The sequence below is a fragment of the Lepisosteus oculatus genome, chromosome 13 (genome assembly GCF_040954835.1).
Source record: "Lepisosteus oculatus isolate fLepOcu1 chromosome 13, fLepOcu1.hap2, whole genome shotgun sequence".
Taxonomy (NCBI): Eukaryota; Metazoa; Chordata; class Actinopteri; order Semionotiformes; family Lepisosteidae; genus Lepisosteus; species Lepisosteus oculatus.
The window spans coordinates 6,380,272-6,404,997 of NC_090708.1; the positions used below are offsets into that span (position 1 = coordinate 6,380,272).

The 24,726-nt window shown below is 36.3% G+C and overlaps 1 protein-coding gene across 3 annotated transcripts in view; it reads right to left on the reverse strand.

Moving 5' to 3' along the window:
• The window catches only part of schip1 (schwannomin interacting protein 1), a 253,101-nt gene that overhangs the window by 224,088 nt on the left and 4,287 nt on the right, over positions 1-24,726 (reverse strand). For all 3 annotated transcript variants that reach the window (XM_015361001.2, XM_015360999.2, XM_015361000.2), the window contains exons 3-5: positions 15,192-15,256; positions 14,261-14,332; positions 13,284-13,431 (exon numbers count right to left, since the gene is read on the reverse strand). In XM_015361001.2, the coding sequence (XP_015216487.1) occupies positions 13,284-13,431; positions 14,261-14,332; positions 15,192-15,256 (285 nt within the window). The remainder of the gene's footprint in view (positions 1-13,283; positions 13,432-14,260; positions 14,333-15,191; positions 15,257-24,726) is intronic.

Sequence of the window (24,726 nt, forward strand, 5' to 3'; positions counted from 1 at the left end):
TGTCTTGCCTTTGTTGCACATTCTTTATGTTTGGCAGCTATAAAGCCACAGGGACTAATGTCAGAGGCCATAGAGGACTTGGGTCTGGTTAATTCTTGCAAGGGAGGCTCCTAAAAGTGTGAAGTTGACCAATAGGTGGCGCTCCTCCTTTTGGAAAAGGGTGACACTGAGCTGCAGTCTTTCAGGTGTGATGTTAAACTAAGCTCCTGTTTAAGTGTAGACATTAAATTATTCTTCACTTTAGCGGGGCTTAGTTTTGAAGCCGAGTCCAAAGGCAGGGTACTAAGTCTCCCTGCCTTAACTCCATACAAATTTACTCTTCTGGCCCGGTTTTTCAGGAATTGTAAAATTGTAGGTTTATGTAGGGTTTTCTTGTGAACCATACAGGAATTTTTTTGTGGAGAAAAATATACATAAGTAAACGTTTAAGGATCCTGTGTTTTGGATTTTAGAGTTAAATTTGCCTTCCTAGTCAAAAAGTGTGGACGTTACTTAATATGGTATGAAGTTTGTTGCATCCACAAGTATGGCTGACATGTAAAACAATAGTGTCTCAAAAAGTCTAAATTTAACCTCCTTAGAAAGCACAGAAGGAAGCAGTAGGGCTCCATACAGTGTTGCACGTTGTGATATAAAATTTGTTTTGAGTGAATGATAAATTCCAATACAAATGTACACGTGAAAACCTTATATGTGATATTCACAAAACTGAAAGTGCCATATTCATACCTATGAGATTATTTGGTATTTCACAGTTAGATCTTATTCATTTTCACCAAAATATTCCTTTGGAGGGAATACTAACTGCCAAAGACTGAGTAATTAAATGGCACCAGTATCCATCCGTGTGTATTTGCGTGTATCAAAGCCAATAAATCTCCAGCAGCAGTACCAGAGAAAAGGCATATGGGTGAAAACAAATTTGTAGACAGCGCAAAACACCTCTGCTTTAATGAAGTGGAAATGAAATAATACTTTAGATTAAAAATACATTAGGCAGAAATCCTGGGAGGCTCGTGCATGCAACCTGTTAGAGATCTCTGGCCCTGAAATAAGAGAGAGAGGAAGATCCAAGTAATAAAGCACAAGTCAGGAACCAGAGAAAGCCCCACTCCTCCACCTCTACAAAAGCACAGGTGTCCTACCTACACGTTCTTACAGTATATGCCTTATTTAACAAAGGCAAACTTCTGGAATCACAGAATTCATCTGCTGAGATAAGGAAACACTCCAGAGGATATCTCAGCTGCTTATTGATTAAGTGTTGCAACCTATTACAGTAATTATAGCCCAAAGCTCTGAACTGATTAGATTTAATGTTAGTGATTTCAGTTTTTCTAGCTTTGCTGACAGCTGTGAAAGAGTAAATCATGTGCTGATAAAAATCTTTGAGCTGATCCTGCTTTAACATTGCCATTATGGGGAACAGTATTGATAGAGATGAATATGTAGCAAATGGCTGAATTAAACCACTTATCAATTTCCAGAAAGTGTCGTGTCGTGTGCTTGGTGGTTTAGTATTTCATGAAGAGTGTGGAAGGGATTCTAAAAACATGCACTGCCTACTACGTACACCAGATATGGCCCATGCCCGTTGAGGAAAAGCAGGACTTATTCCTTGTTCCATCCATTTTACACATCAAATACATCAGAAAAAAAGCCCAACGGGAAGATCAAATGTGCTTTTGTACAAGAGCAAAAGGAATATTCATTCCCAGTAGATCCCTTTCGCTACTTTCACTGAGTGTTTAGTCTGTCTCGCTGCTCATCATTTTGACAGTCTGATGTTCACTGCATGAGATGATCTCTCTATGAGCTTAATTTAAGAATAAACAGCTAGGGAACTCTTCTTTAGAAGGTGTGCCGAGATTGTCTTTCCCATCCCTTCATTAGTATACCCACGTGCACCCTGTTGGATCAAAATCTCCTTCATGCTGAAGACACACCTCTTATTTACAAGCAGAAGACCCCAGTATGTACCTTTCCAAGTCAATTTTCCCTCTCAGATTTAGGTAGTCACACACAATAAACTTCAGACAGTGTCAAATTTTAAGAAGTCAAAAACTATGACCTTCGCATTTTTTTCTGGATTTCTAATCTTATAAAAAGCATACACAACTGAAGATCCTCCTTTTTCATTAATTGGAAAGTAAACCTTGCTTGAATAGATATATTCAAATACAACCATGTGAATTTTTGTAAATTGTAACATAATGATTGTTATAACAGACCATTAAATAAATCATTATGGATATAATATAGATTCTAGTAATAACTCATGTAAAAGCACATCACAGTACAGTCTGTGCCTGAATATTAGAAGTGCAAACTTCTGTATTTTGAATTTTTTTCATACAATGGTATTGTTACAATACACATGACTAGACCTTTGACATTGACCTGGAGTAGCCTTCAAATGTTTCCACTGGTGACTTTGGCAGTTTCAGAAACAATTAGCAGTCTTGACACAGTGGTGCAAGAATCTGTACTTTAATTGCTGTGTTTTAATATACAGACTGACTAATTCCACATTTTCACTCATTTTTATGGAGTGATTTTGTAAAACAAGATGTAGTTGCATTGCATACCACAAATTTCGTTATCAATTATGACAACACACCTTAAAAATATTAATTTTAACTTCATCTGGACTGCTGTGTCTTCTAAGCCAAAAAAAGATTCTGTAAATCACAACAGCTTTCAGGATGTTCGGAACTATGGAACATAATACAAATTTCTAAAGCTCAGACTAAAGTTCAGGAGATAAAAACAAGTGTCCTACAATAAAGAGAGATCACAGCACAAGCTGTCAAACATGACAGCAGCTCTGGCACAATGAGAGGCTCTTCAGGGTATGGAAAATGTGTGTTTGTGTGGTTGAAGGAAAATGCACTATCGAACAAAAGAAATGTAACACTTAGATCTAATGAAGATAGCTTTATATTTAAACACAGATATCAAACAAAAAGACAAACAAAATAGATTAAAAAATCATAATATGTTTTCTGTCAATGTGAAAATCTTACATAGTACTGCATAAGTTCTCCCTAAGCATTCACACAGTCCTGGCAGCGGTGATAAGCAAACCCGATCTGCCTCTGAATAAACTGCTGAGGGATATTCTGCTGCTGTCACTGTTGATGGAAATAGTGAGAGAAATGCTTTTTTGTACCAAAGCCACAGAAAAAGCTGGCCACAGTGAGACTTTACATTGCAATCCTAGCACTGTATGGTCTTGCATTGTCCTACTGGAAAATAGAGACTCTGAGAAGAGATTGGAGGTCTGAAAAACTGTAGATGTTCCTTATCAGTGAAAGTACGTTTGCCCCAAAATCTGCACCAAAGCGACATGTGAGATTTCTCCCACATAATCATACACCCACCATACCCCCATTTGTTTAATTAAGCAATGCAACAGTCAACCTAATGCTCACCACAACGTCTTCTATCATGTCTGTCAAGGGCAAAATGCCTTAGATGTTCTCTGGCCCAAAGAAGGCAGGGATTTCATAACTGGCCAAATGTAATCTCCAAATTTTCCAAAAATTTTCAGGCAGGCAAAAAAACATAATTTTGATTATATATGGGGATATTTCTTTCCAGAATTCCTCATGCTGTAGCCACTGCAATTTGAAAACGATTAATCAGATCAAACACATCTGATGATGTTGGAATTGTATTTTGATCCTGTGCCTTCCAGGACAATGTTGTCCCACAGACAATTAGCCAAGACGTCTATTGCTTGCTGAAAGACAGTAGAACATCTCGTTCTCCAGGCTGCATCTCACAGGCTGGTCGCCTTGACCTATGCCAATAGCAATCAGGTGGTGGTCTTATCTTTTGTTGCTTTTGTATTCATTAAAATCATGTCAGCTGCAGACTGTTAATCAAGTCATTTTGATCATTTTAATCCAACTTTAATATCACACTTTACAACACTGAGCATCTGGAGTTTTAATTAAATCCTGTGGCTGGAGCTCAGTATTTTGTTGCCCTAAGGAACTCTACTACTCAGTCAGCAAACCTATCTGCACACTCTTTAAAATGTAAATACCATTACGTGCAGCCCCATGAGATTTCATCTTACATCACATTGCTATGTTTTATTTGATGTATGAGTATAAAAAGCAGCAAGGCACCAAGATGTAGTTCTGACTGAAAGGACACCTAGTGGTTATCAGTCCATCCTGATAATGATGTACAGACAAAGCAACAACAGAATTTCAAAAGACAGGAATCGGTAAAGTGCTAGCAGCTGCAATAATCTAACCTGAATCCAACCAACATGTTGGATGTGAATAATAAAAGCTGTGGCAGCTGTTTAAATGAAATGTCTAGCCAGTGGAGAAAAATTCCGCAGTTTACAGGAAGACAATACACCTAGAGCTATCTAAAGAACAAATGTAATAGAAGAGATTAAGGAGCACACTTAGTACCTACTGTGTCTGAATAACTTTATCAGTGCATGATTCCAGTTTGGTGGTTGTATTAAAACAAAAAAGTACGTAGCTCTTTGAGAGATGTGTGGGATTCCTGGCAGGTCATTGCTGTGATAGGGTGTAGGTATACGTCAGACTCTTTCGACTTTTGGTAAAATACTGATTCCTGTGACCTGTTAGGCTTGCAGTGACATAAGAGAGAGAAGGCGTAGATCCTCTAATCCACACTAACAGTAAGGCAGTGGGAAGCTTGCAGGAAATCAAAGAAGGAACCACTCTGAAAGTTGGGCGTGTCACAGGAGCATGACTGCACATCTGCATTCTCAATGTGTAACAGTACCTGTAGCAGTGGTCTGATTCATAAACTATCGAAGACTCCAGATTGGGTGGGAGTGTAATAAAAAAAACACTTGGTCTGTGCACATTTAGAAAAAAATATTTAAAAATTGTACTAAATTGTATTGCGTTCTATTTTTGTACTCTTTTTTAATTCAGTTCAAGGTAGCGTGTTTAGAGCTTTACATTAGAATCCATGCTTTATTTTCCATACTTTACACATAATGGTAAATACGTTTAGCTGTCACTGCAGTAATTTCTGTCTTTATTTACCTTGACATCTGCATTAAATTGGCACACTTCCCAAAGAAAGGCCAAGTCCAAGGGTGAAATTATTTGGTTTTCGTTTTAACATTCAAACTCAATATTTTATAGACACACTATAAATATATATATATATTCAGCTCATTCTATGCACAATAGGAGTGATATGGAAAACAACCACTGAGCTTTCTGTGTGCTCTCTGCTCTCTGTGTGCAAATCTACAAGCAAACAGGAGGGATTTACTCTTTCCATTTCACATAAAACGTCATGCTTACAAAAGATTCAAAATGTACACATATAAATTCATTTTGAAATGCTCTAAAGTTTTCCTCTTGAGTAAAAATAAAAACAATATCATCCAAAGAGCAGAAAAATATATAACTCTTAACTTAACAAAATGTCTAAAACTAACTGAGATAGTTCTCAAAGCATGGCTCTGTATGTTAATTCTAAATGTCCTTTCAGAATTCTTTGAAGAAGCTTGCACATGATTAAAAAATCATTAATGTTTCATCAAACTATCAGCAGTGGAGTCTTTTAGCCAACAAAGAGACCATTTAGCAATCTGTGTGCTAGGAAGCTTAGTTTTTAGTGTCCCTTAATGCATGTCTACATTAAGAAAAAGAAAAAAAGCAAGTATTTCTAAAAACATTCTGTCTGATAAATAGCATGTTAAAACAGCACAGCTAATGAAATTAAATTGACGTTCAGTCTGTGAAGTCTTACAGAATGCTGATAGAGATACTCGAGTGAAAAGCTGATTCTCTGAGTTCTTGGGCATGCCCAGAATACAATTATTTTTCATCTCTTGGGAGCTAATTAGTAAGGCATTGCTCTCTGGAAATTCCAGCGTCACAAAAGCTCAGCATGCTACAATCTGGAATTTTAATCACTCAGGGCTCAACACTGTGAGGCAGACCCAGAAGTTCTATAAATTCACTGCTGAAAAAGCCTCTGGTTCAACAGTACAATTATGGAACCTGTTATGCAGCCCATAGATTTATGAGTCTGGTTTTAATGGGAATTCAGAAATACAGGTGCCACCTACAGTATGTTTCCAACCTGTGCCACCAGCTGGAGGATCTGGGGGACTGCTGTTACACCACAGTGTCTCCTTTTTCTGTCAAAACATTCTCAAAGTTTTCACCTTTTGTCACCAAAGAAAAAAAGCCTTGTTCTAAAATAAGACATTATTGAAGGTCTAATGCTATTTTCTACCTTTCAGTTTTTTCCCTGACTCCTCAGCTACTGAAAGCAGGGATTGATTTTCGGATTTTGCTTTGGTCCACTGTAGTAATAGTCTACATAAATCTCGGAGCAAGCAGGCAGTTTTTTGATAGAAAAGGTCACAGAACCATTAATATTTAAGGGCTCTGCACTGCTTTGATTACAGTACCTATTGCAAATTTATTAAATGGATATTTGTGAATGATCTACCAGCTAAGAGCATTTAAGCTCCAGTTCAGTTTACTGTACCTTCCAGAACTGGAAATGTTAACACTTCCTCTCTGGAAGATGGATAAAGATAAATATCTTCTAGAATATCCATCCACTTGATTGGCAAAAGACAATGACAAATTCAGAAAACATTTTAAAAGATCTGTATTAAATATATAACATGGGATATCTTCTTTAAAAAAATAAAAAATATTATATATATACTGTATATCATATTACAGTACCTCAGTGAAAACCTGAAAAGTTTTATTACTAGAAGAACAAAAGAAGAATTACAAACGAGAGGAGACCATTTAGATCGTCTAGTTCATTTGGTAATTGATCTAAGGACCTCTTCCAGCTGTTTCTGATAAAATGCCAGGGTATCATCAACATACTTGGGTAGCTTGTTCCATACTCCCACATTCCTATAGGTAAAGAAGAGCCTTCTGTTCTAGGATTTAAGTGCTTTTCTACAGTATATAGTTACTACTGTACTTGTGTTGTCGGGTTAAGGTTTCATGATCTTGAAGATTTAAAATCTTGTACTATATCCTCTTGCGAAAAACATTCCGTTCCTTCAGCCTTTCAGTGCAGGACACTCCCTTAAACCCCAGAATTTATATGGCAGCTCTTCTCTGAACTGATTCCTGAGCAGCAATGTATTTTCTATAATGTAGTGAACAAAACTGTACTCAAACATTCATATAAGGCCTTACTTGTGCGTTATACAATTTTAACAAACAACCCTTGATTTAAATTCTACTATGCTGTATATCGTAATATTTTCTTTTCCTTTTTATTTACTTCCCCACGGACTAGGAGATGTAAATGATGTGTCAACATAAACACCTAAGTCCTTTTAATAAGTAGCCCTTTCTATCTAAGTGACACATACCTGTATATTGCCTTTATAGTTTGGTTTTGCTACCTGCATTTGTGTACAATAGACAATTTGTGTACAATCTGCCTGGCATTTGCCTAGTCCTGAAGTTTATGTAAATCTTTTTGAATTTCACTTATTTCTACTACATTGTTTTCTAATCTCCTAAATTGGTACTTTCTATAGATTTTACTAGGTTACTAACTATACTAAAATCATACTAAACTATACTAGATCATTGATTAAGAAAAGTGATAGTCTTAGTACTGATCCTTGTGGTACTCCACAATATTCTTTGCTCAAATTTAAACAGCCACTCCTTACATTTACTCTCTAATTTCTATTTATTAAAGCATTCTAAACCCAAACATCTTTCCCTGAATGCCTACAGCCTATAATTTGAGAAGTAATATTTTATAAATAATTTAAGGTTATTAAATGTTTTCTGAACATCTAAATTGACCATATCATATGCTTCTTGTTCAAAGAACTCTAACAGATTACTGCAAGAGTTACAGCATGTTTCCAAACCAAAGATTACTATTACAAAGTATTTTATTCTAAATAGATGATCCTCTAATTTAATTATAATAATTGTTCCCATAACTTTACCTATAACAGAAGTCAAACTTGGTCTGTCCTGACTTGATTTAGCTTTGTTACAATTCTTATAAACAGGCACTACTCTACCCACTGTCCAGTTCATCGATTGAAGACTACCACTGTCTTGAGTTGAGCGACTCTTACAGCTGAAGAGATACTATCGAGCCCTGGGGATTTGGCAATCTTGAGTGCTTCTAACACCCAAAACACTTCTCATCTATTTTATTTATAATTTGTTCAGGGCTTCAAGTAGAACATGTTTAACTGTTACTAAGACTTTTCCTCTGATCATGTCTATTGCATCCCAATATTGCTTCTCTTAACATCTGCCTCCTTTCTTCAAAGTCTGCTTTTCAGAAATTCTTCATTTTTGCTTTAAATGTTACTTGTCTATATTCATTATAAACATCGAAGCACATTATGATCACAGTTCTGTAAAATTTATTTTACCGGCTTTTTTCTTTGCCTCTCTCACTTTTACCTCACTCTCGATTCATGGACTGTCTTGATTGTTTCAAAAGACAAGAACCATACAAGTATTTTTCCTGATGGCACTCCAATAACTGGGTAATTAACCAAGTCAACCATTTGTGTTTCTGTTGCAGACATTCCTATAGCTTTTTCTAATCTACTGTATGTTAGGAAAAATGAAGTCTCCCATTATGACTGAGTCTTCATTTGCTTGTAAATTTGTAATTTCATTATATAGTATTGAATTATAGTCAGCACCTGCATTTGGTGGTCTACAACATATTCCTAACATTATAGATTTGGAATATTTTAATGAGTCTGACCCATTTAGATTCAGAGATTCTTGATTCCTCTAGCTTCAGTTCCTGAGCCTGAATTCTCTCTTTGAGATACTGTATAGCACCACGTCTCTCTGTCTTATATCTTTCCTGCCTCTCATGAACAGTTTTTATCCATCAATGTTACAAACACAGTTTAATGTTTTCTCTCTGCCCTGTTTCTGTGATTCCAATAACACCGCTTGTATCTAATGTGATTTGTTTCTAGTACTCCTGGCATTTAGGTACTAAAACTCAATCACCTGCTGCTTTTTTTGCTTTTCCCTTCAGTTCTCTTTTTGTCTTTGCTCTTCCTTTTGGATTTTCTTTGGTTTCTCAACCCTTCCAATTATGTTTAAATGTTTTGTTCTGGATCCTTGTGCTGAATGATGCTTATCTCTTTTAGATGCAGTCTGTCACGTCTGTACTGATTACTTTGCCATGGAAAGGTTTCCAGTACACAAGAAAGCTGATGCCTTCTTCTACACAACAATTTCAACTTTGTGCATATATTAATCTTAAATGCTTACTGTATATACTGACGTTAATAGAACAAGTCATATGATATGAACAGATCTATAAGGCATGTTATAAATGTAACTGTCTCAGGAGTTTCTTCAGACAAGAGAGCTGGGATAAATAATCATATATATATATTCTCCAGGAATGCTTACTCAAACATTCTTCTGTAAAAAAACTACAAAAATTCAATTTCTTTCTATTCATTCGGTGTGGGTGAACTGTTGGTGCTAACAAATGATACAGTACTACCAATATTCTATAACATATGCTGTTACACAGCCATAACTCAAAGAGACACTCACTCAACCTTGGTTTTGAATTATTTGGACCTCCATAACAACTTTCTGTTTTTTATTGCTTTATTGAAATACACAAGGCACTCACAGAAATGCCCCATTATAAACAGATCACACAAAACAAATGGCTTCATAGTCAAGCTTTTCTCACTGGCTGACTCTAGTGTTGGGAATGCACGTCTTTATTGGAAATTTACACCCATACTTTTCATCAGCTGTCAGTTGCAAAGTATTGTATTACCAAGGTGAGTGTGCAGAACATTAATAAACAACTCCAAGTAAAACACTGTAACACAGACATCACAATGCATTACCAAATAGTTTTGTTTTTACAGTATATACTGTAGGCTGAAAGAGTAACTTTCCCTAAGTTACAAATAAGCTAACAATATACTACAAGGAGCAAAAGATTAGACAAATGATAACACCAAGGAAGAAATTTGTGGAAAAATGTAAGATGAATCTGTTCTGCACTTTATTTTAAGACATGTCACTCTCTAATGCCTATTTGCCCTTTTCTGCTAATTTGCCTCAATTTAAACATCAGCATGCACGCAAGAAAGATGCAAACACGATAATAATATAACTACTTCAGTATAAATAATGAGCTCAACATTAAAAACAATCTGTTTAAGGGATTGTGCATGCTAAGTTAATTCATGGAATCCTGGTTTGGTTCACTTGGTATGAAACAATGCATCAGTATGCTAGCTAATCAAATTTACATGGCTCAGCTTTACTAAGTTTATGCGGAAGGAGGCTGGAGTATGTTTTTTTTTGTTTCACATCCTAATGTTTAGGGGACTCAGTTTGCTCGTGTACATGTTGCAAAAGTTAATTTTAGACTCAAATTTTATATTGTAAGATACATTGCAAAACTAATTTATCTTAGGCCATTTTTATATTTTGTAACACATTTGATGCACCATTTCCACTTCAGTCCTGTATTGTTCAGGTTCTCTGCACTCTCAGAAAAAATAGAAAAGACTTTGGTGTTTTTGTGCTTTTTAAAGCTCCATCTGAATTTTGGTGTCTGATCATGTTTCTGAAAGAGCTTTTGTCTCCTCTCCAATCCATTTCATTCCACTGTATAATACAAAATATGTGTTCTGTGACACTGGAAATACACAGTGTCTCTTGTTGTGTTAGCACTGGGATTTATGAAGCGAATCATACCCAGTCTATCTACCAAACAGCCTTTTGCCACCTTGTCCAGTTGTCTGCTTTGGTTCAGGTCTTGTTTCAAAATTGAACTTTGTTGTTCACTCTGTTCTATAGGTAAACTGAACTGTTCTTAGCACAAAAAAGCTCCACTGTAAACAGGCAAGAATCACAACTCAAAATAAAAAAATGAGCAAGTCCTGAGGCAATAACATTCGTGAGACAATTTTCCGATATTCCGATTAAAGGAAAGTAAAATAAAACCTTGACATTTTCAAGCTGCTATGCAATGGGATTTTTCATTCTGTCGGTTCATGTTTTATGTATCCATTCTACCACTTTTTCCCACTAGACTGACAAGGTCCACCTGACCTCCTGAAGCCTTCATACATGATCTTCATCCTCACCCGCTTTTATGATGGAAGCTCGTCCTTCAGAATCCCCAGAAGAGATCCGATGGGTCAGGTGGAGAAGATATAAAACCCGACCCGGTGTCAGGGTGTAATGAATATTGCAGTGAATACAAGCAGAATGAGATGAACGATTGTTGTTTTACAGTGTTGTAAACTGCAAGTTGATTAGTTCGATAGGAAGAAATGGAATAAACAGCACATAGAAATGAAAGGAGCAGGTCAGGCAACTCAGTAAAATGATGGAAATACTGGTAGAGCTGATGTATAGCCCCAAGGTATATTACTTTAGATTCAATTACACAGGGCCACCAGATAAAAAAAAACAACAAGGCTACAGTGGGCTTCCGTGTATTAAGAAATGGCTTCCTGAGCTTCATTAAAATGTATGAAACCGTCCCACTGCATATAATTACATTTAAAATCTGCTAAATCACTCTTCCTTCTGATAGACTGCTGTATAACATTAAAACTAACAACGTTTCCTGGATGGTTTTCCTGCGTCAGCAGTAGAATTTCAACTGCCTGCTTGCCAAGGTATATTTCAATTCCCGCAATAAGAGCATGGGAGAAAAGAATAAAAATGAACAAAGCAAGAATAAACACGATGTGCCTGACACACATAAGTAGCTAAACTCCCCCAAATATATGATTACTTATTAATATTTAAAAGTATTTTAAAAATAGCTAGAAAACCCTTATTTCCCAACAGAATGTACAGGATTTTATATCAATTTAAACCTCAAGCCTGTGACTTTAATGAACATTGATATACACATTAGGAACATATGCTCAAAGATACACAATGACATGTAAACAGCTCGAATTTCTGCTTTACCTTCCTCGTTAATGACTATAAATAAATTGGCACAGCTACTGCTTAACGCAATACAAACTGTATGCTATTATGAGGAGAAAAAAAAACAGCTTTTAACAGTCAACCACAGAAACCTTTTGTTAATGATTTTGTGAAGTCTCTTGCATTTTCAGTGGCAGCTACACCAGAGAACTTCCTTTGACATTTAGTCACACGTCATTAAATGTTATCTCCCATGATGAGCCTTTATTAGACTTTCTCATCGTTCCTTTTTATAACTAAGATAATTCAATATGTAGGTACAGTATTGTAGCTCAAGCTGATTGCATTCAAAAATCCGCTGATGCATGGATAAATATTACAGATTGTTTCAGTGCTATGTACAGTATGCAGTAGTTCTCCAGGACAGAATTATCATTTATATATCAGTGACTTTGTGTATTAATTAAAGCAATGAACACCACTAAATTAGCTGTTTGTAATATAAACTATTGAGAAATAACAAATTCTGTGTTCAGGCCTGTTAATTTAAACTCACTTCTGCCTTACGTACAGCCTTATATACAAGGAGACCCTATTGCTATACAGTAAGCATACTCCCAGTAAGTGGAGAGAAACAGAATACAGTTACTTAAAGAATGTAAGAATTATCAATTACCCTTTTCCAAGTAATCAGGGTTTCCTGTTTCTACTGAACATAAATGAAAGGACAGTTTATGCCGCCATCTAAAGATCACCACTTTCAGTCCTCTAAAATGATGTTTTTTTTCTTGAAGTTTCAAAAAATTTATTTTTACAATGTGCAAAGCATAACATACAACTTTCATCCTCTCATAAGTATCAATAATTTAAAGCTGCTTATCTGCTGGAAGCTGAAATCATTACCTAAAAGATTAATGTCACTATTATTGTTCTTCCACCCCTCGTTCAGAGCCGTACCAACCAGAAGACAAATCAATGCAAAGACACAGCAAGGGCAGCGATATTGAAGGCACTGCCAAATGCACAGCTCAGGAAGCAGTCCCCATCCATGATATACAGTGCCTGTCAACATGGCTTTTTTTCCCCTGACACACCTCTAAGCTATCATTAATTGAATATACTGTGTGCACTTCTGAAAAACTACAATAGGCACAAACTTCTTGGAATGAATTAACAAGGTCAAAACTCTGTTGGGAACACAATACTTCTGTGTTAAGCCCGCAAACCTCTTGAGAATGCTTAATTCTGAGATAATAAACTTGGTTCTAAAATATCTATGGACACCTATTCCTTCTACTGTTTTTCTCCTTTGGCCTAACACTTGTGCAAAATGTAGACACTTACCAGAGACACATCGCTACCAAATCCGTTTACCCTCATGGACACCTGAAGCTGTCTGAGAGGAGGTGGCTGGCTCTGTGGAGACAAATTCCTGCACGCAGTGTGCAGGTTCGGCTTTCGGTGAAGAGTGGCGCGCCACGCTCGTTGAATTCTGAGGGTTAGAGGAAAAAACAATACAGGTGTACTCTAATTAGACACAAAAAAATTCTACTAAAGATTTTTTTAGAATATAAACAGACATACTGTAGGAGGTGATGCAGGATAGTCAGAATGAAAAATCCAAATTGCTTTGCAGCAAGGGCATTGTTTGGTCCATTTTGTCCATATTAGTGTGATAGCTCTGGACAATATAGAACTTGCAGAGTTTAAATGAGCATCAGCATGTTTGACAGCCATTTTTACAGTCTAGAGCTAAGGTCAGGTTGGCACCCAAACCAACTGGAGTATATGCAGATTACAACAAACTACAAATGACAGGAAAAGGGCAGCAAAGTTTTTCAGGCACAGGAAAATTGAATACAATCTTTATTTGAGGAGAGTCCTTATGTCAGTAGTAGTAGTTCATTCTTTAAACACACAAAAGCAATAAAAATGGTGATTGCAAATGATGAAAACATCTTTGCCTTTGCAGACACCCTTCAATCAAACTAATAATGGCTTTAACAGGATAACCATAGTCAAGACATTCAGAGAAAGGTGTTGCAATGTATTTTGTAAATAAAAACCATAAGTAATCAATTTCAATTTTAAATCAATTTAAAATAAAATACATTTTTAAATAAAACATGGGATTAGTATAAGCAATAATTGCAATGTTCCAATTGATATGTTAATTCAAAGCTGAAATCTTGCTGGCAGCTTGATTGGGATAAAGAAAAATTCTAAAGTACAACTTGAACAACATCTAATTCTACTCTACTCAAGCCCCTGCTAACTGAAATATGCAAATATGCACTAAATATAATTTTAAAAGTACTTACACGATAACCTTAGTTTCCGAAAACTGATTTTTGTTTACACTGATGTCTTCACAAATCCGAAAACCAGGGTTTCTTTAAAATATAAATAAGAAAAGAATTATGCAGTTAAAACTAAAGAACCAAACTACTGGGGATTATTCTGTCCCACATGTACAGTATTTGTTAAAGATATGGAAACATAATTCTGAAAAAAAAAGAAAATATACCCATATATACCCATATTTGCCTTATGTCCTCATTATCTCTTAGCTTAAAAGTTTTATCTTCATGACACGAATCATTTTTAATTTAACTATTCCTCATGAGACATACTGCATCAAGACAATTTGCTGTCAATCCAATGCAATTTGTTGCAAAACAGTAACATAATCAAAGCACTTCCTATATGCCTGTAGTGAAAAGACTGTGATAAAAACATATATTTCTGGTTTCTATAAAGGTAAAATGTCTTTTATTAATTGTTGTGCACATAGTACTTAGCATTTGTGTTGACTATGGTTTATGTGAATTTTGTTTTTAGTAACAATTGTAAATTCTTATATTTATATAGCACTTTTCATTCCAAAGGATTTCCAAGTGCTGCTCATATACAGTCAAAGAAAACCCATTATTTTTTCTTCAAAAATATTCCATAGGGACTTGAATGACCAAGAGGTCAGCTGCTCAGTTTCATTGTTTAACATCTTATCCGAAGAACCGCACCTTCTATAGCCCAATGCCCCATGTTTATCATATCAAGGCACTGGTTTGTCATTTCTAGTCCAGAGAGAGAGGTGCCACCTACTGGTCTGCAGAAATATCACCTACAGCAGCACCTTGGGCTTCCTTGTTTGCATGGTCGAGGGTGCAACTTAGTACCTGTAGACTGTGTGAACTTTACAGACATACAGTATGTACTCTCTGCTACACTTTGGTGTTCTCCAGCACTTACCTCTCCATCAAAACACCCCGTTCTGCACTTCTACAAAATGATCGATGGCCGCTCTTCCCTTTTTCCTATTAAAACGAAGGGGGAAAAAGGGTACAACTTAGCATGAGGAACATTTAAACAGAAAAAGAACTGGAGGCAAGCTAAGGGTCCTAAATTTGGAAGATTTGAGGAAATATCCTACTGCAAAATGGTTCTGTGACAAGGATGGATTCATATCTGGAAGCCATCTGACAGCTTGAAGGGAAAAATTATCCCTACAGCCTAGGACAATTTCTCTCACCTAGTACAACCATGAGTGGCTTTGTAGTTATGGGATTCACAAGTCTGGGAAGGATAATAGCAATCATCTAGCACAGCAAAACCCGAACTCAATGTTAATATTCCAAAAATACAAGGCTGATAGGAAAACAACTCAATGTGAGATTGTTGCAGAGTGTTGCAGAATTCTACGTTGCTAACTGGAAGCTAATTAATAATTCAAAGAGCATGGAGAAACACAAGGTAATTAAGCTGGAATTAAGCTGGAATCGCTACGATACAAATTGGATAGTACTGCATATGGATAGCTCAAGCATGTACAAATCCTATGGTATAATATTAAATAACATGTTCAAATATAACATCTTTGAAAAGCAGTAAACCTATTCTAACAGTCCTTCTGAAACAAATGGGTTATATTCCAACTCCCAAAAAGATCCAAAATCCAAAATACATAAACCATCATAAATGCCAATACCCAGATCCAATATCATTATGCTGAACATGGTATTTTTGAACCTCTTTGAAACGTATTTTATAGCACAGTCAGAATCAGAGAGGCTTGATTTAGCACCAAGTCTGTGAAGTTCCAGTGCCTCTGGGTATGACAAATGTAAAAGCAAGCATACAAGAAAGGTTACAAATGAGAAAAGATTTAGACTTCATTAATATCCTTAAAGAATTTTGTTTATATATATATATGCCACTAGGGATTTTAACAGATAAAACAGGCATCAAATATCTATTTTTAACAATCCCCTAAAACTACTAAAGCATTTCGGTAAGTTGCGCATTTGGCACTTGAAGGTATTGAAATCCATTCATGTGAAACTTGACTGTCAATAATTTACTGCACCTCAACACAATCTTTAATTTTGTTTTGCTTCAGATGTGACAGGACAATATATATTTTGTACAGTTCCTAAATCTTTAAGTAATGAGTTCTTAAAATCACATTCTTTTTTTTTCAAATTAGTGAAAAGAATTAAACTGGATAATATTTTCCTGTATTTAACTCCTTATTCTGTTCCTAAAACATGTGTGAAAATATGTGTTATGAATATTCATTGTCCGTACCATTTACTTAAGCTCTCAAAGATCTTAAGATCTCAAGCTCTGTGAGTTTTTTATCATGTTGAGTTATGAAACATAATTAGTGCAACCCGAGTGTTAAATATGCAAGTTGCAGGAACACTTGTGTGTATACATGAAGCAGGTGTAATTACCTTATACACACTATGAACAGTACAGGAACTGTACTGCACTTAAATAAAAGTTAATTCAATGCTGAAAAGCAAAAAGAAGAAATACAAAATTCTGGCTGTTAAACCTTCTTCAGTCTATTACCTTTATCGTCGCCCACCTGAATGAAGCTCAACTGCCGAAACACTGTCTTTTCTTCTTTTTACTTTTCAGCAAGGAATTAACCTTTACATGATCCTTGACAGCCAATGTATGCAGCTCCCTAGTCAAACCATTTAAATAATACTGTATGTGTATACTATGTACGGTCCAACGGCCATGGACGTGTTACAGTGCTTCTGATGGAAATTTCCCAGCCAAATGTTATCACTGAATGGCCATATGCTTATTTGCAATGGCTCTGAAGCTGGGAGAGGTCATTATTTAAACACAATGGCCAATTGCAAATCTGTCAGGCTGAGCGTCAACAAATACAGCCCTCCGTAACAAACGGGGCACCATCTGTAACAGCGTTTGGCAGGGCTCTACTCCTGGACTCGGACCAGTCCGCTAGAAAAATCTTCCAGATGGCTGTAACTGTAGTGAGAAATGACCCCACCCCCAGAGCCAGCTTGCCTACCCTAGTCTATAAAGACTTCCATAAGAGCAGCAGGAGATGCCATGTCTGAAGACAAGAGAGCAAACTCCAGCACTGTGCCCAGAGAGACACCAAGGCCCTACAACCAGTCATGCTGTTCCCCAGACTGCTGATTGCCAGTGAGAGCTGCATTAGTCTATTAAAATAGCCCCATCTGAATGTACTGTGTGCGGCCTAGCAATGTTCACAGCGTGCTGGAAGTTCTAATTAAGGCAACTACATCAGACTAAGAAATGTTCTCTTCTGATTAGATAAGAACCCCTTGCACTTATGAGCAAGCCTCTTACTCAAATACTCAATTAATAAGTTGGAAAATGTGAATGTTTAACCCTGCTTAAGCACGCTGCAGAAGGACACAAATTCCAGCAGCCAGGCGTGAGCCAGGCAGATAATCACACGGAATTCAAGCTCCAGAGTAGATGACAATGTGAAATTACCTTCTTTGAATAGCAAATTGGCAGTGCTGAAAGAGTAATGGTTTCCCACAGCATTGTTATTCCTTATTAAAACTAATCTACATGAGCTACAGGATGCAACAGGTGGAAAGGGAAATTGTTAAGGGGGTTGTGGGGGGACAGGAGCATTATGCTGCCCTTCAAAGGCAAAATGAAATGATAATGACCTTTGCTGGAATAATCCCATATTGCTATTACCGTGCATAAAAGTCCTTCAGTTAATATATGGCACTACAGAATGGAAAGAAGACTATTCCCATTGCTTTGAAGGACTGCCAATGCTACAGCAGAATGGATATATGGAGATTAAGGCCTGGGCTGTCAATTAGCAGAGAAATCGTTACAATATTGTTTTACACAATCATAATACATTTCACAAAGGTTATTGGTTCAAATAAGAAAAAGAAGTGCCCAAAATCACAGATAACGCAATTCCTTGAAAGGAAATAGAATGTTTGTATTATGTTCGCCAGGATTTAGAAATTAGGATTGTTGGTAAAATACTAAGTCTTTACAAAAACAGGTGTCCTTTTAATCGGAATGTCATATCATCTTATTGAGAAGAATATGTAAATACGTATTGTGGAATACATATCCTAGTATCAAAACATATCCTTAATTGATAAAAAAAACTTACCGACTGTATATATTGAATACAATTAAATTCTTTACAAGGTAACATTCTGGTAAACATTTAAATTGCTTGTCCTTTTGTAACATGCTAACTGAAGTCAAAAGACGGTTAGAGAAGATGAATATGATCCCAAATTCAAATACATTTACTGTATACAACATTTTACCTAATGTAATCATTAATTCTACAGTACCTTAAAATCCTCCACTGACAAATGTCCATTATTTTCCTTGGCAGTTGACTGTACTCTTCAAGATTAAAATAGTTTACTTCTCTCAAACTAACCCCAGTCTTTCTACAGATGTCTACTGCAATTATTAATCTCTTTGATAATCCATTTAATCAAAATAAAGTACATTTTAATTACTGGCTAAATTAAAAGCAATTGATAACTTTTCATATTTTCATGATGAACATGCAATTGATATGTTCTTGAAGACAAATGTAAGCATTATGTACCCGGACTCATTTCTGGATAGAACTCCTTATTTGCAGGATATCCATGATTAAAACAGAAACGCACTCAACAATCCAGTGCTTTAGCAAGAGCAAACAACTTGAAAAATTCCCTGAGGTAAAACATAAGATGTAATGCTCTCACTGAAATATAATAGCTATCCTAGATGAGAAAAGTGGGACAGCAGCCCTGACGTTTCAACAAGAAAAAGACTAATGTGACTATTAAAAACAAACGTTTGAAACCCTGTATTTCATGTGGGACTCATTAAAGCACCATTTTCCTAGATTAACTACACATAATAGTTAACAAAGGGTGATAACAGTATGATCTAAGAAAGTCAATCCCTTGATAAAAGCTATTAACATGATCATGTTTTACTTGTGAATATCGGTTAGCATTAAAGTGCTGCGTGCAAAACATGTCTCCCTCCATACAGTAATTCACCCAGTGATTTTAATGAGGAAAGCCTTTTCTGGGGGACGATAAAATAAACTGCCGCTTTCATTTACTGTTGTCAACATTATTATGGTCATTTGCTCTTCATAAGGTGTCTCAGTCAATTGAAATTAATATTAAGCCAATTTACTGAAATGTTGAGCCATAAATGTATATATAAACTATACACTGTTGTCAACATTTTGCTTAAAAACAGGTGAATGTTTTACCTTTAACTATAGCAATGCTGTTTTTTACAGGATCTGGTGTTTAAATTAGCATATTCAATTACTGTAAGTAGACATACTTTAAGTGCATCATTGAACAGTAAACAACATTTCCCACAGGTGTGAGTGCTAAATCATTTAATGTTTGAACTGTTTTAGATATAGTTTAAATACTAAGTATTTAAAGTTTATATTAAACGTTCTTTTATAAACTTTCCTAACAAGCACATGTGACCTATTTTTATTCAATCCAACTCACGTAGCATGGTATTACATAATGTGCTGCGTTAGATTACATTTTAAGCTTCCAGGCTTACCTTTATTTATCTATGCCCTTTATAAGATTTGTTTTAGTTGAGCCACGTAAGGAATTTTTATGAGGTAATGAATGTTTTATCAGGAATCAGTCATGATATAAGCATCAGAAGGTTCCTTTAAAAAAATCAACAGTGTCTATAACTGAATTATGTACAGTCACTACACTCCATAAATTTCTTGGCACTAGGCTACACATTTACAAAAACTGGACTTGCTGTATGCCAGGAGAGTTGGTGAGTAAGGCAGATATGAGCTGTATAATCAAATCTGTCTGTAATAAGACAGTCTGTGATCCAGCAAGAGGTTTGTGTGAGTTAAACTATAATGAAAATGTCAGCAACACTTCCAAATAGCAGCAGTGATCCTTATCAAATACATCTTCACTATTGACCCTTCCAGCACACACACCGATAAGCTGGCACACACTACCTTGTGCTCAAATGGCTCTATTGAATGGTGTAATCATTTCATAGCATGATCGCAACTTAAAGGGTTTAATTCAAGGATCCACATCAGACATATAGCAAAGAAGAACAGAATTAGCATATAAATAAAAAAATAAAGAGTTTGCGTTCAGCTGAGTGACACCTTGCATGTCATTTATGCATTACGTAATTTGGCTTCTGCACAAATGCCGAGGGGAATATAAAAATCTAGGAGATGTTAATATGCTTTTATTCTTCACCATTTCAACAAAATTGTTTTCTGTGTACAGGGACATTGATGTGTCTGTTTTCTCCCTGTCTTAAATGTGTCAGCTGTCAAAACACTGATCTGATTAAGAAGTTGCTTTTTCCTGTTATTGTTTTCAGAAAATATATTAAAATATCACTTTTTTTCAACTGCATAGCTGGGGCATTATTAGGGCTGACATTTACAATAATCAAAGCTTGCAAACACTTTCCATTAAACCTTTATTTGCACACTTCTTTCAAATCAAATAATAAGATAAAGCACATTCAGTGTCTTAATCTCCATCAGTCTTTCTGTCTCCCCAGTTACTTACAGTACTTAAGAACACACATATTGAAATACTCCAGATTTGTTACCTCTACTGAACTCACTTGCCCCACAATCCAGAACCAAAAAGAAAGAATCAAATGCAATCCAGAATGCCTTTGTGGAGCCTTTGTGAAACATGTGATTGTAATGCAATGTGGGTCTTGTAAGGTACTGATATTAACAGATACCGTATGTGTAGAAATGGTTATTAAGAAAGGGGTGTTGATTGCACAAAGTGGAATCTCACCATTTTTTAGTTTTAGAACCATATAAACTTTTCTGTTCAAACACACAAGGCTCCATGAATTCAACTACTGTATAGGAGTTATATCATGGTCATCAGTACCTGGACTTTTTTAAATATGTTTTGGAATCCAGATACAGATATTGCTTTTGAAATCTTTTCAATGGCAGAATACCAGCAGGATCAAATGAATGATAGATTCTGAACACCTCAGGAGAGACTGCCCGCTCTTGGAAGTATTGTCCGATAACAATGTGTCACTGGCTGATGAAACTCAATGATAAATACTGGATTCCTGTGGTGTCTCTGTGTGCTTACACATTCTCATTTTTGATAGGATCCCCAGAAAGCAAACCATGCGTCCACAACAGCTGACAACACTTCCAACTGGCTTCTAGAGAGAGTCAATCTCTTCCTTTCTTTCTTTTTTCTGTAACTTCTTCACTTCCATTGAACAATACATCTCAACAACAGCAAGACAGCGCAGGATACACTGACAAACCCAAGATGTCACACTTTCCTGGGAATAAATATCTTAAATCCAATGCAGGGCCACTGCATGCATAAAAGCATGAACTAATTGCTAATTTGGATAATAATTATACTGTATAATTGCTTAGTAGGAGATATGCATACAAAAGACTTCTTCCAGCAAACTACAAATTGGGCAAAGCGAGTAATTATAATTCTGTTGTGCTTTTGTTTAAGACCTTATAAATTGGACAACTAATGAGGCAACGCCTATTATTCTGTATGTTTTTAAAAACTACCTAACTGTTCAACTTTACCAGTTGGGAGAAGAGAGTAAAATTAGACTGGTTCCCCTTCATGAGTGGGGTCCTGTGTTGTATCCTATCAATTCCAGATAGGCTCTAGGTGGCCCTGACTCTTACCAGCCCCATTATATTCTAATAATAGATGGAAAGAAGAGTACAAACACACAGATTTACTGCCGAATGATACATATCTTAAATCATATTTAATGTTACTTCATTGCATGTATATTAGTGCAGACACCAATTTTCAGTTGCTAAGCAACCGCAGGATAGTTTAACTTTCTGCTCTTTTTTTTATAACGCATACAATTAGTTTCTAATAAGAATTCAGGTCAGATTAACAGAGTCAATTTCCTTATGCAAAAAGTGATTGGAAAAATAATACATTTTAACACTTTTTTTCTCAGACTCTGTGACACTGCACATAATTTAGAACATGTAAATTAATTTTCCATTTAATATTGCATACTACAGGTTGTACAGCAGAACTATGAAATACAGTATACAGTAATAGAAAATGTTTGGAACCAAGCTCATTAAATTCTTCACATTGAACATTTTAAAAATAACTTGCTTTGACTTAAAACTCATATATTTATTTTTTCAGAAATTATCAAGGAGTAAACAACATTGTTAGGGTAACAAATATTGAGAATAACTGGGAAGAAGGGAAATGTAGTCTATATGGGGTGTCTGACAGGTTTTCCATATGGTGGTAACCCAGGGAAAAGACTTTGGCAGTATGTTACCTTACATTCCCTTGGGTAAATCTTTAACTCACAAACTTAAATAGTGAGGGTTGGAAAGAAATTGCTATTTTGATCAGGGGAAGGCAGAGAGAACAGAGCAGAGAGAACAATACCATGAAGTTTACGGACAAATGGAAATGTCTTGGCACAGAATGTGTCAGACTGAAACACAAAGGTCTTTGGGGAGAAGATTTGCGCTCCTTTTCATCTGTTCGTCAATCTTTTGCATGCTTAGATCAACCCTTATGTCAAACACTCTGTTTCAAACAGCCGATGTTTGCGATAGTTTATGTGAATAAATAAGGTCTGACGTAGCCAACGTGGCTGTGCAGACCCACAAAATATATATACTGAAAAGGACTAAATATAATTAAATAGCTTTATGAAACATGCTGTGTATACCAAGTACTGTAACTTACTGTATGTACTGTATGTGTACTCTTCGTAATCCGTACGTGTCTGTGTGTATAAATGCATGCACATTATTGCATAACAGCTATAAAATTATACATTTTCAGAACTAAAAGAGTAAAGTGAAAATTAAAGTATATCTGCAGTGTGAGGGGCAGAAGCAATCTTCAGAATTTAATGCAGAGACATCTTAAAATGGTCCGTGATAAGCTTTGTAAGGTAATGGAAAATAAAAGTTATTTTAAGTTCAGGTTAGAGCAGGACCCAGGTCTAGCTCTAGTCAAAATGTTCGGCAATTCCACCATCCGTCTGCCTCTATCAACATGCAGTTTCTTTTACATTTTCTCATTAAAATGTTTGATCTTGTTTTCAGGTATGAAGGTAAATCAACACGGCCTGCTAAGGTCTCTAGTACAAAGTGCTTTTCGGGTTTGCAGTTCAAAGAGATGCAAAAAGCCATTTGTTGTGTTTGCCGGATTTCACAGAGAATCCTACTGTGTGGCCGAGCCTTGAACCTTGTTCTTCATCCCCAGCAGAGGTATGACAAGTGAGGGAGACACGTCTGCAGTACAATATATATATATTTAATCTGAAAAGAAGTCGGGTGAGGAAGGTAAATGAAGAAAGTCGAGGCATTCCATCAAGGCTCTGTCAGGGCTTGTGACTAGTGAGGCATGCAACAGCCCTGTAAAATAACAGCCTTGCCTTGATGCTGTGTCTCGGACCGCAGTCCGTGTCACAGTGCTGCACCAGTGCGAGTAAGCAGACCAGAGCTTGTGCTGTGATTGAGAATTAGATATGGAAGATCGTGATGAAAGTTGGGAGGTGGGGGGTCATCATACCACCTATCTTTTACATAATACCCTAAATCCCACAGAACATAAATTAAAAAAAAAAACAGCAGGCTCTAAAGCCTATCAAATGAGTTATCATTTCTTCTAGCATGCTCTCAGTTGTCTCTTAATGCATTAACACAACCTTGCTAGCGTTCCGGTATTAAATATTAAAGAACAGGTTGAGCATATCAGTCTTTCCTTGACTGCTTCACATGCATATGATTTCTCTCTTCCGTTAACAATTTTGAGACTCAAAGGTTCTGTGTCTCAGAGGACGGGCGAAGTAGGGTTTCTAATTATTGCCGATTTTTTTGGAAAGGCTTGTTATAATGCGTTGTGTTAAATGTTTTTTTTTTCTCTTTAGTTTTAAATTCGGGATATTCCAAAAATGACGGAGAGGAGAAAAAAAAACGGATAATGCGTTGGTTATTTACAGTACAGAGGTAAAAGGGCACTTGGCAAAGCTTGGATGAAAAATGAAACCCATTTCATGTGTCAACCCGGCTGAAAAGATTTTTAATGAAATCTTTTCAGACGCTGTAGGCACTGGTGAAAAATACTACTTCTGAAACCCCCCAAAACACCAATTACAAATGGATAAAAAGAAGGGGAGGAATTCATATTCAAAGTTAATTAGATGTGCAGACGCTTCCAAATAAACCTTCGCCTCTCGCAGACCATATTACTGTACATGTTTTTTGAACGGCGGGGGTGGGGTAGTGATGGCTGGGAAACTACAGGGAATCAACTGATCGCGTCCGCCAGCGAGGCAGCCCTGTGTTTTTTGTGAGTGGTGCTGATATGGACAGCTCCGGCGAACACAGCAGGACAAAAAAAAGCGTTTGCTTTCAGCCTGGACAAAAATCCTTTCTGTGCTCATGAAAAGGAAT